Raw genomic sequence first — 15,863 nt, forward strand, 5'->3', positions numbered from 1 at the left:
TGGGAGCATCTGGAGCGGATAGTCTGTGAACACTTCTGAGTTAACATCTTTTCTTGGCTGCTTGGCTCAGTGGAGGGTCTGGACTTGGTGCCCATGTGGTCCTCCTCAGTCCCGTGCTCTTCAGCACTCCTTTGTCAGTTGAACTGACTGTTGTGGTGTAAATCCGTTTCCAGTCTCCTGGCTATCTGACCCTGAACTTGCCTCATTGTGGAGAAGGTGGTCATCAGAAAGGTGTGTGGGAACAGCACAAAGCTGCGCCAGGGGAGGTTCAGCCTAGACATGAGGAAAAATGTCTTTACTGCAAGGGTGGTGAAACACTGTGACAGGCTTCCTACTGAGGCGGTTGATGCCTGCCAGTGTCCAAGAGGCACTTTGACAATGGCCTCAATAACAGGCTTTAACTTTTGTTAGCCTTGAAGTGGTCAGGCAGTTGGACTTGGTGATTTTTGTAAGGCCCTTTCAACTGAAGTATTCTAAATCAAAAGCAAAATTTACAAACCAGTTGTCTCCAAAGGCAGATCAATCATTGCTATGAAGAATTTGTGTGCTTTGTTGGTAATAGCTACGATTGCTACAGTTGACACTTGTCTTCATCTTTTCTCCACCTCTTCATTGTTAGGTGAGGGGATATCTTAACGGACCAGTATGACTAAGGTTGAGGTTACTGGTGCTTGTTGATAATCATGTAGCTGTCTCTTAGTTTCTCCGATCACCTTTCTGTCTGTAACTCAATGAACTACGTAACACCACTTCCTACTAAATACAGAAATTGGGCTTAACGGAGTTAGCAAAATCACTTAGATGGAAGGTAGTTGGTAAACATAACACCTAATATCTTACTAAATGAAGGGCTGCATCTTTTCTTCTTCCACTCCAGCATTTTGATGGGGAGGAATCGTGACAAGCCATTTTGAGGTTAGGAGAACTGTCAGGTATTAGCTCAAGTGGAGTATAATTTGTTTGGTATACCTCTCTACAGCCAACGTATAATTTTACACATCCTCCTGTAAGATGGTTCTGTATTCACACATGGGTTTGAAGTTTTTCCACCTTCCTTAGTGTAGAGTTAGATCAATTTTTAAATTATGGACATGATTTGAAAATAAACTGTAACATATATCTCCTATTAAAACAGCAGATGGTATCCTTACAGAATAACGTTGACTCTTGCTTATCTTTTTCCTTTCTATCATAGATATTTACAGAGAACTTGGCTCATCAGGTCTTCTATTCACCAGTTGCAGTATTGCAAAATCAAATAGGGCCCTGAAGCACAAAATTGGTTTCCGTAATCTGTTCTTACCAATGTTTCAACATAGCCTTAGTTGAAAATATGTTGACATTTTGTACCCTCCAAGACTGCTTATCCATTGTTAACAATGCCTTTATTGAAACATGTACAGCCAAAAAAGCTTTTTTCTTATCTTGGTGTATTTTGCTGCAGTAGATAGGCCCTGAAAGGAAATGCAAAAATACATATAACTTTTCAACAGTTCAGCAATTAATGTGAGTTGTAGTCCTGTAGCAGACTTCAGAGATTTCTTTGTGGAAGCAAGTTGATGTCTAGACCTTCATTAATTTAATGTATGGAGGAAATATCACCACACTTGCTTCAGCCCCTTTGGGTATAGCGCCACACATTGGAAAAACTGTGGATTTACCCTGATGAAAAACGGAGCACTTTTGCAGATAAAATACCCTCTGCCTTTTTGTTAGGCATATTCTTCAGCCTTACAGTGCTCAACTGCAGGCATGAGTTTCTACAATAAAATAATAGAATCTGCAAATCAGGAAGGTAATCCTTTATGTGGTAGGGGACTCGGCTCTTGGTGGTGAATTTCTGAGGCTCTAGGTGGTGTAAGTAATGGTCTAATAACCATTTTTACACTACTGATCTAAGGATTATTTCTTTGCTTTGACTAAGCCAGTATCTTTTCACTATGGTGTGTGTTACCATGCTGCTAAATGCCTTACAGTCATTAGTGCAGTTCATCATTGCAACACCTTTGAAAGACAGAGCTATATCCTCTGTATAAGCAATGATAAATGGGTGTCATTGTGCTTGAGCTAGGAACTGCACAGGCACTCTTGCAACAGTCTAGTGTGGTAACATGTAGGTTAGCACTTTTTTGCCAATTTTGCTTTGGAATACCTTTGGAATATCTTCAGTGGGCCATGGGAGACTGCTGGGCTGGATGGACTTTTGGCCTTACCCATTATGCACCACTTTTAGGCTTTCATTTCTGTTGGATAAAATAAGATCATTTATGTATTTAAAATATGAGATTAGTTTCACAGCAGTAATGATGTCTTCTCACACCTGAACTGTGTCATGAAGATGACAGAAAAAGTTACCTATGAAGGCTCCCTATTAAACAGAGACGTAAGTTTTCTCTAAGTTTGCTAAAGCAAATTATGTTGAATAGAAACATGTTACACTAGTGTAGTAAAGCTCTGATTATGGCATTGTGCTCATTTGATTAGTTGGATATAGAAGCAAAGGGGTTTACGATGGTGAAGTGAGTATAGACAAGCCTTCAGATTCTCATTCAGACTTGCCGTCTTTAGTTTCAAAATCAGCCTCCTCTCATGTTTTCTTGTTAGCAGCAGGCTTTTGCTCTTGCTGTATGCCTTAATTAAATGGAATGATTATGAATGTTTGTACAACTGCTACAGCAGTGCTAATGTCTGTTTCCCTATGCATCTGTGCAAATTAATTTTCACAAGAGGAGGAGTGCATTCTTCCTCTAGTTTAAGTTAATCTGCCTTGAGCAAATAGATTTATTAAAAGTGTTTATTGTGATAAATGCAAAGGCTGATTCAGAATTCTGTGATTGTGGAGCTTTTATTTTCTAAACGTTTTTCTAAATACTGTTCTAGGAGAACTGCTATTCCACCTATCCTCTCCCATTTTGACTATTTCATTATGCACCAAGTGTAGCCTTTTTGTTGCATGCTGTCTTTTAGTAATGAAATGTAAATAATTGTGGGAACCTCTGAGTCACAGGTGAAAGGACTGGTGAAGCTTCATCTTCTTCTCCTGGTTTGTTTTGAAATTGTATAGGGCCACATCAGAAGGTGACAGTATTATAGGATATTTTTTGTGCACTGAGAGATTTCAGCTGTTTAATGGAGGGTCTCTAACAGTCCAAGAGTCCCTTTCTGTATAGTCATTTAATGAGGCACCAGCAGACTTTTTCTAATCTGGGACGTTTCTGTCATCCTGTTCTACAGAAATTTATGGAAGCTAACAGGTATGTGTCAGTTGGCTTTGGCAGGCATTTTGCTTGACACTAGCTGACATTGAAGATCTAGAAGGAAAGAGAAATTAGGATTTCTGTCCAAATATTATGCTGCCCCTTGTTTGTTTACCTTTTGTCTTCTGCAGTGTTAGTATATCTCTGTGTAAGCAAATTGGATCGATTCCTATATGCATCGGTTAAATTTGTCCTCAATTTAATCAAGATTATATTTCAAAGTATGAAGAAATACTTTAAGGTACATGCCATGAGACCTCCTATACTGTTTTATTCAAATACCTCCTTAACTATCTTCTGCGTTTATATTGCAATTAGCAGACAATCATCCTGTCACTGCATTCTGCTCTGCTGACATTCCCCCTCTTAAATCTGCCAAAGGGCTGAATTCCTTGGAAGTAAGTGGTTTCTGAAAAGCAGGCACCCCCCTGGGAGTCCTTGTGGTCAAAGTGTACGGAACTATTTCAAACACCTGTGGCAACTTTAATCCCTTATGCTAATAAATTAAGCACAGCAGACATGGAAGTTATCCACACCTAAGTCTGAGAACCAGTAAACTCCGTTGGGTGACTGTCACAGGAAGTTAACTTGTTCTTGCAGATTTAGTTGCTTTTGTGAAGTTTTGATCCTAGCTACCCCAGTATGAATTTGGAATGCTGCTCTTAATATGCTACTTATGCTGTTACCTAGATCAGAATGCTTCTCCTTTAGACAAAATAGTGTGTACTGGTATCTAAGACCACAGTCCTGTACAAATACAGGACAGCTCTGTCAATAAGCCTTTCAAATGATTCCATAATAGTTCTTACCTGGTGTCTAATGACAGGCCGAAAAAAGTCTTTCTGAAAGCAGAAATGTCTGTAGCCCCTTAATCCAATATGATGCCCAGTTATCCTAATGATTTCAAACAAGTATTTCTATAAGGCACAGCAGTTAACTTTCACAAGTGATGAAGAAGACGAACATGGCATCACAGACATATTCCTCTGTAGTACCTTAAATTTACAGTTCCCATTCAAGATTGCAACTGGTGCTCAGAAAAACCTTTTCCTCATCATAATATAATTGGAAATGCAGACACTTAGAGTGAAGATTTATGAGTGATATGTATTTAAAAATACATCCGGAGAAATTAAACCCACTCCACCTTCTATTTTCAGCTGCTTTTTGTTCTTTAGGTCCTTCATGCTTGATCTTTGTTTTATATCTCAGCTTTCCACAGTAGATAAAGCAGGACCCGGCTGGTCTAGTGTGTACCTTCCAGATAAAGCCCAGGATCTTCCAGCTCTGCAGTGAGAGATGCTTCCTTAGCTCTTACGCTGAGGCCTCTCTGCAGGGCTGTGGCACTGGAAACAGACTTTATGTAGGTATAATTGTAATTATATCTCAGTCTCTTGCAGGATTGCAGTGGTGTGCAAAAGGGCCTTAGAGTAGATGAGAATCAGATCTAAGATGTCATACAGCTCCTCGTGTAACAGCATACGGATTAAGTCTTTTTATGCTGGCCAAATCTTCACCAACTCTGCAGTATGCTACAATCCAGCAGTGTTCCCCTCTTTCCTCAAGGTCCTTGATTTCTGCATTTCTTTTTGAATCTTTACGTGTTTGGTGAAGCCCTTTGCATTGAAAACCATGTTCATCTGAGACACTAGCTTACAGGGATTTCAGAAACTTTATTTATTTATTTATTTTAAGTCAGAAGCTTGCTTTTGATCCTAGGGAGAACACATCCTGAAGAGCTCTGCAGAATTGTACGGTGTGGAGGAAGAGTTTATTATTCACATGAGGCTTTGCAATAATCCATGGGCTTGCCTGCGGGAGGTGTGCAGCTACTTGTGAAATTCTATTTAGTGGTGCTTTACAGAAGAAACATAATTTGTGTTTTGCAGAAGACTGCGTATATTTCTGTGGTGGAATTGTGCTCTTCATTTTCTTTTAATTCATTTAGTATAGTTAAAATTTGCACCTCATTTGTTTAGTTTTTACTTCAAAGCCAATTTAGAGCAAACTGCAAGTTGTTCCCTTGTACAAATGATATATAACTGAAACCGCTGGAAAGAGCTTAATGCGGTTTTCACAGAAATAAAAAACAAAATATTTCTGTTCTTTTCCAGAAGAAAACAATTTAAAAATCATGTAACCTTAAAGTTTTTTGTACCTTTTGCCTAGTTGACCATTTTTTAGAATGAACAGATTTAAGATCAGTGACAAAGTGGTAAAATTGTGCCAGCCCTACCCTACTGATTCCAACACAGCTGTATGGTTTTGTAGCAAATGAGACTGGCCTTTCACGAGATTGCTTTAGAAATGAAGAAAGTCTGCACTTCTTATTGTAACACACTGAATCTTCAGAGTCTAGCTGTAGTGTTCCCCAGTTTAGCCACATTTTCTGATAAACCATTTGTACTTTGCAGGTGAAAAACCCTATCAGTGTGATTTTAAGGACTGTGAACGAAGATTTTCTCGTTCAGACCAACTCAAACGGCACCAAAGACGACACACAGGTTTGTTGGCAATGCACTTCTACTCTTCAGAGTTCACCTTTATATGTGAATTGTGATCCAAAAAGTATACTTGAAATTTCTATTTTCCTGATGTTGTATCTGCTCATGCACAATGCCAGCAGTGACAAATTCTTAAAGTTAGCTTTAGGAAGGGGGTACAACTGTTCTTGTTGTTGGCATTTCTGCCGTGGTTGTATATGCAAGCTTTTTGTCCTGCCACCATCTTTTTGAAGCAGCTTTCTAAATGAAACTCCTTGCTCTATATGGTATCCCCAGTATAGGAAATGCACTATTTTAAAAACAGTTCTGCAAGAAAGAATTGCCAATGAGTAATCTGATAAATGCTACTGTTGATATTCTGATATTTGTTTAGCAATGCTAATATGTGAATCCTGCATGTGCGTAACCTGAAAGGGTGGTGGAATTACTGTGCACTTGCACGTGGAAAGCAGAAGGGAGAAGGAAAAGCCACATCAGCTAAAAGTACCTAATTCAGCAAGACACTTAAGCTTGGATTTGAGCCTTTGAATTCTGCCAGCTAAAGAAGAATTCTAGGAGTATCAAGGAGAGAAATGTTGAAGATCTGGCTGTCTGGATTGTGCTGGAGTGCAGCTGGCCAAAAATAACCTGGAAAGTGTATAGCAGCTGTTAACATACTGTTGAGAAGGCAACAGCGGTCATGAACAGGTCTGGGTCCTAGCTAGACTTTGTGAGCCTTCTTTGTCAATCATTTACTGGGTGGAATATTCTAAGACAGCCCAAACTATTTTTGAGTTCATTTTAAATTCAGCAATTTGATTTTTGCTCATACACTATTTTCTGGAAATATCAAGACAGCCCGCTTCAGCATTTCTGGAGTTCTTGGAGGCCTAGATTAACAGAGGAGACAGCTGTTCTCAATATCACAGAAAACAAGATGACAATGACTCTGGCCTCCTGTTTGGAAGTTGAACCATGAGGGCACCCTGCATGGGACATGAGGAGGGGTTTTAGAATACTCCTCTGATTGAGCTGCAGCAAGAAATTGTGTTTGGGTCTCCTGTATCTCAGGGAATTGTCTCACAATTGGTTTACTCAAGTTCTGTGGAGAATTTCTGCCTACTACTTTTACTAAAGATGTTCTATCCCACTGAAATGATATTTAGAGAGGAAGTATCTCTGAAAGCTGGTGGTAAAAATACTTTGTTGGGATGATATGCTTTTAGCAACTGCATACTAGAACCTTTGTGTTAAGTAGTCTCAGAGACTTACCTGTAGTGTGTGAAGTAAGTAGCAGAAGTATAAAGTTAAGCCTGCTGAGAGTGTATAAAAATATACATACCTCTGTGCTGCTATTTTTCTCATGCCATGTCTGCTCATACATGATGGCAGGAGTGTCAAGCCATAGGATCAGAATTAATGGAAATTTGCAGATCCTCCTTATTCCAACAGTATAAGTGGGTGTTTATTTATGCTGGTGCTGTTTGGATGCTTCAGACCCAGACATTGGAAGAGGGGTTACAAAGGGACTGTGTGTGGCAGCCTGATTAATACTTTCTGTAATGTGTAGGCATGAAGCTGGGGGGAGCAGTTAGAGTAACTAGTAGAAAAAAATCCCAGATTTGTGAAAATACAGAAATAGCTGATGTCATCCACCCTTCCAAAAAGTGTTGGGATATAAGAATAGATTTTTTTTTTCTCTATTCAGGTGTGAAACCCTTCCAGTGTAAAACCTGTCAGAGAAAGTTCTCCAGATCTGATCATCTGAAGACTCATACCAGGACTCATACAGGTAAAACAAGTGCGTAAACTTTTATTCACATTTATATTTCATTATTTATTAACTTTAAAACAATGTTGTTGTAATTTACATGATTAGAAAGTCTCTTAACCAGGGATTAAATATTCAGAACATCAGAAATCATTTCAGAGTATGCTGATTAACCAGTGTGACTACATTCCCTAAATATCATAGTCACTTTTCACAATGGGCTTTAGGTGATTTTTGAAACTATGCTTTCCTTTGTCATGTTTAAGGAAATTTCAGCTTGCTAAAATATATTTTGTCAGCTATAGTGAAACGAACATTATGGTCTCAGCCCACAAATGTCAACTTGATCTATTGCCTTCACTGAAAAAACCTACAGGACAGAAACTTCAATTCTAGCTTCAGCTGAAGGTCTGTAATCTAAAGTATTCATGCCTACTCATGCTTCTCCTAAGTGTCAGTTGAGCCTAATGCAGGATAGCACGGCAAAGCTCTTGCTGTTGCTGCTTGTACTGTAATCTCTCCAGAAGATAAAAGGAGTGCCTTTTGCAAACTCACACTGACAGATGCTGAAGTAAAAGCTTACTCAAATATTCAAGGACCTTTTTGTAGAAACTATGATATTTCACATAAATACAGGGGAAAAAATAGCAGGCATTTTAGTCTACTTTGTCCTCACATAAATGTAAACACCATTAAGAGGCAACTTCAGCAACCTCTATATTTTAGTTTTAAGTTTTAGAATTATTCTTATGAAGTGGCATTTTATGTTCCCTTCCACTACATATGCCATATTTTTATGAAGTGATTGTTTACCAAGTGCTTTGACATGTTACTAGATGTCACAGTGTTTTCTACACCGGGGCTAACCTTTTCAAATTCAGTCTCTCTGCTGGTGGACAAGGAGCCAGAAAATCCTATTTTGTTCTGCTAAGGATTCTTTCTTCTTTTCTGGACCATAAAAAATACCTATTAAAGACTTTCAAGTATAAAAAAGAAATTTTAATAAAGAGAATGATTCACAAGAATAACGGCATTTTCTGTGGCACCGGCCAGATAAATGCTTCAAGCAGTGATGATATCTGCACTTGCAATCTATAAATGGCAAAGGGCATGGCCGTGTTACTGCGTTCTCCCTGTCATTTCACGCTGAGCTGCAGGATCCGGTTCTGGTTCTGGTGCATGTGTATGAAGCAAGATATTTTCATAATCACCAAGAGGTAACATTCTGGTAGAGACAAAATGGCAAGTGGCTGCCACATGTTAGCAAATTAGGAAAAACTATATTCTCCTTCGCATTTCACTGCTAACTGATCTGATAATTCATGGAAAGACTCCATGATCTCCTGACTTCAGTAATTTTTTACCCCAGATCAGCTAAATCAGTGAATAATTACTCTCTTTTTTTCTAGTGAAACTAATCTCCCTGTTCTAGTTCTTCCTTGCTCCACGTGATCCAAGCCCACCCTGCCCTCGTTGCTGAAAGCAGCCTCACTTGAGCGCTAATTACCTCATAGCACAGACCTTGGCCTGGGCTCGCTGCCTGCCACTGGCTCAGGTTCTGTGGGGGCTCTGCAGCTCAGCTGCCTGCTGCTGTGACGATGCTCCTGTCGGCAATGTTGGATTTTTCATGCTCCTTTGACTGTTAAATATACATATCCTGAGAGGAATGAGCACGAGTGATATTTGGGGATTTTTCATGTCCATCCTGCCCTGTGGTTTCATTCCTCCTTGATTCCTCTTTCTATTTTGTCCCCTAAATTTTGCAAGAAAACACTTAGCTCAGTTTAACTTGTTCCATGTTAAATCTTGATGAAGGGAAGTGCAGATAACTTTCATCTCTTGTGGCTTATTTGTAAATCAACTGTTAAACTATTTGGTAAGCTACAAATTCAGGGCCTCTTGTCTATTTTTAGCAATTGAAATGTTATTTCTGATGTCTGTACAGTGAAACTATGTAAGATAATCTGTGCCCAGCACAGAATTAACAGATTGTTGCCCCCTGTCATGAGTGGACAATTGGAATTGCTTGTGAAACAGCAAAACTCTTTGCTGCTTTTAGTGTGGTAGTTCAGTGAAAAATTGGCCAGTAATACATAGCTCGCATCAGTTCACAGGATGGTTTTGTTAATGCTGCTGAGATGAAAGAAGACCACTTTATACAATCTGTGATTTTTATCAGTAGCTCTGACCAGATCAGCTTCGTCCCATACTGTTTTATGCACTCATGTGAGATGGTTGATGCTTTTGGCAGCATGTATGTTAAGTGGATAAAGTAGATTTTAAGTCAATTTCCCTGCTTTATATAATCTGTTTATTGCGTGGGATTTTGCAAACAGAAATACACAGCATTTATGCCAATGCCAGATTTGCTTTTGCCTGAATTAGGATGTTTGTGAAATGTACAAAGTGTGAGGCAAAGAAGAAAAGAAGATGGTTGGGTGACCTCGTACCACCCCAGTGTGTCTTGAGTTGGAGAGTACGAGGTGTATAGACAGCATGGAAGAGCCCAGAGCTGAACCTACTGTAAAATACTGCATCTATCTGGGGCAGTGGAGGGGAAGAAAATGCAAGTCTAAAAGAAACACGAGTCAGTGGGCACTGCTCTGAGCTAATGAAAGCATTCCATCAGCATTCCTGCGGCATCAGACACACAGCCTGAAATTCCTCTTAAATATTGTAGAAAATAGACAGACCAGATTAAACTGTAAAGAGGTGATGGCATTTATTGTTAAAATTGTATCTGCTTTGTTTGGGGTCATTTTTAGTGAATTATTATTATACCTGTGAGAATGTTAGAAAAATACTGAATATTGGGGCCTTTAAAACATCCCATAGATGTGAATCTACTTTATTTAGACAGTAGTGGGAAACTTTCAGTCTGGCTCGGCAAACTTCATGTTGACTGCTGTTGCTTCTGCCATATTCCTTTACACTCACCAGTTTCAAGGAACTCTGGGCAAAACTCATTGAACTTGCAGGAAAAACTCTCCCTGACTTGAGGTCAAGCTCTAAGCAGTCACTGACAATTCTCACAGTGACTAACAGTATGTCTGCACCACAGTCAGAGGTGCAATTGAAGCTTGTGTGAATGCCAGAGTGAATTCTAAACCAATTCGTCCAAGAACTGAGAGTAGCATAAACATGTCAATGGGGTGTTCAGTAAAGTCCTGTCTTCAGGAACGATCCACTGCAAAATGCTCTACATCACGTGGAAAGGCTGTTGGTAAACATCAGCTGGGGGAGATGTAAGAAAGCACTGAGTGCTGATGTGAGCAGTAATTGAGGGCACTCCCACATCCTCTCAGCATGGCCCAGGATGCCTCTCCTCCTGCCAGGAGATCTGCCTAGCTCCTCACAGCCCCACAGAAAGAAAAGAAATATCAGTGTCCCAAGCAAGCTGTATACCCAGTTAATAACAGGGTGTTTCGTTAACAGGTGAAAAGCCTTTCAGTTGCCGGTGGCCCAGCTGTCAAAAAAAATTTGCCAGGTCTGATGAATTAGTTCGTCATCACAACATGCACCAGAGGAACATGACTAAACTGCAGTTGGCCCTTTAGACAGTTCAAACAAGTGAATAAACCAGATGGGACACTATGAGCTACTGCAAACTTTATCAGCCATCTTCGATCACCTCTGTCAGAAAGCTGCAGCTGTCTTCGCATCCCATTTGACACAAGTTAACTAAACCGTAGGATTCTGCTCAGCTTTGTCTTCCATTTGGACTTACAAAATTTCTTATCCAAAAAGTTCAGAAGATTTTTATTTGTAATTTTGCTAAAAAGTGAGCAAGATTGCCGCAGTTTCAAGATTACTCTAACCTATGCTTACCTTCCATGGGTGTTTCCAGTTTTCTGTTTTTATTTTCGCTTGAACTTTTCTAGGTACATTTTATTCTACCTTTTTAAGTCCAGCAGCAGGCAGGGTGATCAGTCCCTGTTGCAGGTAAGCTTTATGCTTACTACTTTTGTGCATATCCTGAAGTTTCCAAATGCTAGTACAGTTATCCTCACCAGATGAGACAGAACAATCAACTGAGATACTTTCGGTAAGCTTTGTACTTGTACTGCCAAAGGGCAAGCTTTTAAAGTTGGAAGCAATGCTTCTGAATTTCGCAAATCAAACCTTTTTTTAAAGAAATTATTTCTATAGCAGCTAAAGCTAGATGAACCAGAACCTCTGTACAGAAAATAAGAATCTTACCATTAAGTTAACTTGTTTTTTAAATAATCACATAATTGATCCCTCCAAACTGTTTCGTTTGTCAAATAACTCTCTTTCCCTCCACGCCCCCCCCCCTTTTAATGTATTGGTTTAAATTTATTCCATCATGTGATGCATAGATCTCCTTTACACAAAAGTGATTCCAATCATTGTAGACATTTGGGATTTGTTTACAATGTAAAGCCACACTGGTTATGTGGCTAGCAAGCTGTATAAACTTAAAACTGAACTTTTAATGGGGCTGGTCCAGGATCTCCATTAACAGATTACTCTTAAGATAAGTAACTTAAAAAGACTCTTTGTCAAGTATATGTGAAAAAGACATTATTAGCGTAAGGAAATATATTGTTTCAGGGTTTTGGGAGGAGGGGTTTATTATTTACTTTTAATTGCTTGAAATTGTGTGTATATATATATCTGATAATGTATTGCTCTTAGACATCTAAAATTAGAAAGTGTATAAATATTAGATGCATCACTGTTCTGATGTTGTTGCTGTTACAAACTATTGATAACACTAAGAATGTAACCTGCATTTTTCACTGAGCTTTCAATTAAAGCCCATTCAAAGAGAAACAAATGAGAGTCCAGCAGATGTCTTGTTTCATGTCTGGTATTAAATTTCAAATGCCCTGTCCAATAGTATCCATTTTTTTTTTGTATATAAAGGTACCACCAGCACTGATGACCACTAGTTAACCTGTCCAGGTCTTGACCACAATTTATCCATCTCACTTGGGAATCATACTGGCAGCAGAAAACAGTGTCAAGTTTCATATTGTGCTATAACACAGTTGCTTCAATCGTTCGTCTTCTTACAAAAATATTCCTTTTCTTTAGATCTATACGATTTGTATAAAGACTTTATAGCATAGTACAATCCAGTTTATAAATAGAAGTATTGGCCTTCTGTAGAACTGTGCTGAAACCATAAGCACAGATAACTTCTTAGATTACGATGTCATACGGTGACTTTTAAGTAAAAGTTAACTTAGAGTTGAGGTGGCTTAAATCAGTTCAGCAGGTTGAAAAAGACAGTCTTTCGTAGATGATGAAGTGTGAAAATGAAGATAAAAAAAAATTATTGTTTCTTTGTCATACTGCCTGCTTTTCTTTGGAAGTAAGTACAGCCTGCCTGAGTGCCCTTTGACCTTGCAAAATATTTGTATCTCTTTAGCAAAAATCTTTAATGTATCTTGCCAAGCTTTTTTCTCTAATGTACACAATGGAGTTCTATGATGGGTTGAGCTTTCTCTCTTAAAGTGCAGCTGCATCGTCAAGAAAACTCAACAGTTAATTCTTCAAGTCCTCTTTTTCGCTTGGGTATTGCATCACTGTTAATTACTGTTGGGGTACTGTGACTCATTTGTATCAGTCAACTTTATCTTTTGCTGCCAAAAGACAGCATCTCTCTGGAGAAACTCATAACAAGCGTGGCAAACATCAAATATTTGGAGTGAATGGTGTATATAAAACTGCTCAGAATTAAAAAATAAAGCAACTCCTCCTGCTTTCTTGAGAGAAAAGTTCAGTCGTAAAAACAATGTCTTCTGATTTACCCAGCAATGTTCTGCAACTACAAAACAATGTTTTTCAGCCTGCACCCAAAATAGAGAGCTGTCAGAAATGTTTATACTAAAAGCCAAAAAAAGAAAAATCAACCTCCAGTTGTGCCTGCATTAGTCAAACATAAATAAAACTATCTTTTGTGAAATATAACCAAAACTCCACTGCAGCACGGGCCAGACTTCCAATGACCTGTGAATAAGTACATCCATAGTTTTGCTGCTTGGTGAATAGCATGCCAAATAATAACAGTAGATGGCTACAAAAATGAAGTATGGGGTGATGAGTGATGGAGTATGTCCTCTGGTTTTTGCTGTCGCCCCTTTTTCAATGAAAGTACTTACTGCTACTCTACTGTTTGATGCTCATTATGTCCTCCAACACTCCAAGTACAGTGAAGACAAAGGTAAATGTTTACGTGATTTTTTTATTGTTATTCCTAGTCATTTTACAGTCTTTGTTGTGAGAGGCATTTTATGTCTCTCCCTCTCATTTCCCTGTTTCCAAGATTCTATCAGCAAGGTAAGCCACTTTTATTGAAGTGCTGTACTACATGAATTTCTCAGAAGCAGCCCCCAGATGCTGGTTTTTGCAGCATGCAATTCCTCATTTTGCAGCAAGAAGAAACTGCTCAGCAGGCCAGGTTTCTGTGAGCTTGACCTCCGTATGAAAGACAAGGGGGCTGCACTTCATTATGTCTTACAAGTATCCTTAACTCTCTGGAAAATTTTCAATTCCACAATTAATTAAAAAAATCTTTTATGCCTCTGGCCTGTGTTCTTAAACTGCAAATAGTGACTGATGCTATTTTGGCTGATGGTTAATGTCTTACTGTGACTGACATACTTTTCCTGTTCTGTAGCTTCCCTCACCCCCAGAATACAGAATGTTAGTGGCATAGGTAACACGTGTACTTTTTCTTGTCACTTCATGATGTACAGTATGTGTTGGGTAGGAAAGGGAACATTATCTCTTTTCTCTCTGATGTTGTCAGCTGAGATTCAAGGATTCCCTTGCACTGATTTTTTTTCAAGGTAGGTGAATCCAGCCAAGTGTCCCTTCTGCTTGATAAACACCTGAGACCTAACGTGCCTAAACTGTAGCCACATGGCCGTACTTCTGGTGCACATCAGATTCTTTAGGGCACAGACTGTGTTGGCCAAGCAGGAGGTACAGAGGCATTATCTGGCTGCAATTAGGCAACCGACAAGAAGGCAGTCCTATCCTCCGGACATTCCTGTAAGGGAAATGGGGGACTAGCAGAGAAGTAGCTCTTTGTTTCTCTCTCCGTGGTGGGTTAGGCAACTCGTTCATTTTAGATGCCATTCCAACCAGACCTATCTGTTTCAGGATGTCAGTAGGATTCATTTCACTGCCCCAGCAACCAACCTTAGAGCAACTGAGAACAGGTCCTGAAGATGAAGGTGGGTGCTTTAAATGAGTGTTTCTTCCTCCTTCCCCTTCTCCAAACAGGCACTGAGAAAACCCTATCATGCACAGTGTTTTCCAATCACCAGTGTGACCTGACAGCAAATCCAGTACGGTAAGCACGCTGCTCCCTGCACCATGTCCAAAAGTGCGACAAGGCTTTGGGATGGACCAAGGGGCCCGGAGATATGCGCAGCTCCGCACCTCGGAGCTGCCAGTATCTGGCATGAGGAGGGTACATGAAGGCAACCACGTGGCAGAGGTGTGCTGCCAGAGGATGTGCAAAGGTTGTGCTGCTTGGTCCTGCTTGAGCCCTGTTGGTACCTTCCCCTTGGCGAATGTAGTGGCAGGGAGAATCACTCGGCTTTTGAGCTGGAGAATTCCTCCTCACTTCAGGAAAATGCCCCCCTCCCCCAATTAACAAAAAAGTAATTAAAGGCAGTGTATGCAGTTCAGAATGGCAGTAGTGGATGAGAAAGGCCAGATGCAATATTTGGGAAGATCCAATAAAAGATTCATGAGGATCCTTTTAGCTATTGGAAGTCCTGATGACACGAAGGAGCCTAGTGAAAATGAAGACCTGGTCACAAGAGCAATGAGTTTAAAAAAAAACAAAAACAAAAAAAACCAAACCCAAATCCCACCCCCACTGACACCATTCTAAAAATTAGACAATTAAGAGTAAAACCAGGAATGTAGCCAGAACTATTCCACCTCAAATAATAAACACAAGGATAAGTTGCCAAGTGAGGTCAAAGAAGCAAATGGTAAAGTGAGTTTAAGAGACAGCTAGACACTTTTATGGGGAGAGAGGGGATTGAAGGATACAGTGACAAAACCGGGGGTAGAGTTGAGATAAACTCGGAGGACAGGCACGGTGGGCCAATAGCCTCAGAGAGCTCTGAGCCCCCGGTGCTCAGCAGAGGAGCCGAGTGGCTACTGGCATTCTGGGGAGACTTTCCAGGGCTGTCAGCAGGGTCCTGTGTGGGACAAAGGGAAACTGTCAGAACAGTTTCTGAACAGACAGGAAACTGTCAGAACATCTTCCTGAAAGGAAGATGAGCCTGGCAGGTAGAAATGGGTGAGCTCTCAGGTGCACTGGTTCTAACTGCTGCCCTTGGTTTCACTGGTGAGGTG

General features: G+C 39.9%; 1 protein-coding gene across 18 annotated transcripts in view; it reads left to right on the forward strand.

Annotated features, from left to right (window-relative positions):
* The window catches only part of WT1 (WT1 transcription factor), a 187,164-nt gene that overhangs the window by 79,160 nt on the left and 92,141 nt on the right, over window positions 1-15,863 (forward strand). For 9 of the 18 annotated variants that reach the window (XM_083837892.1, XM_083837891.1, XM_083837895.1 and 6 more), the window contains 3 exons: window positions 5,672-5,761; window positions 7,449-7,541; window positions 10,947-12,312. In XM_083837892.1, coding sequence (XP_083694018.1) covers window positions 5,672-5,761; window positions 7,449-7,541; window positions 10,947-11,068 — 305 coding nt within the window. In that variant the 3' untranslated portion in view covers window positions 11,069-12,312. The other 9 variants (XR_014584931.1, XR_014584933.1, XM_083837889.1 and 6 more) reach the window with 7 other exon arrangements.

Source organism: Anser anser, assembly GCF_964211835.1.
Source record: "Anser anser genome assembly, chromosome: 5".
In the NCBI taxonomy this organism is placed as follows: domain Eukaryota; kingdom Metazoa; phylum Chordata; class Aves; order Anseriformes; family Anatidae; genus Anser; species Anser anser.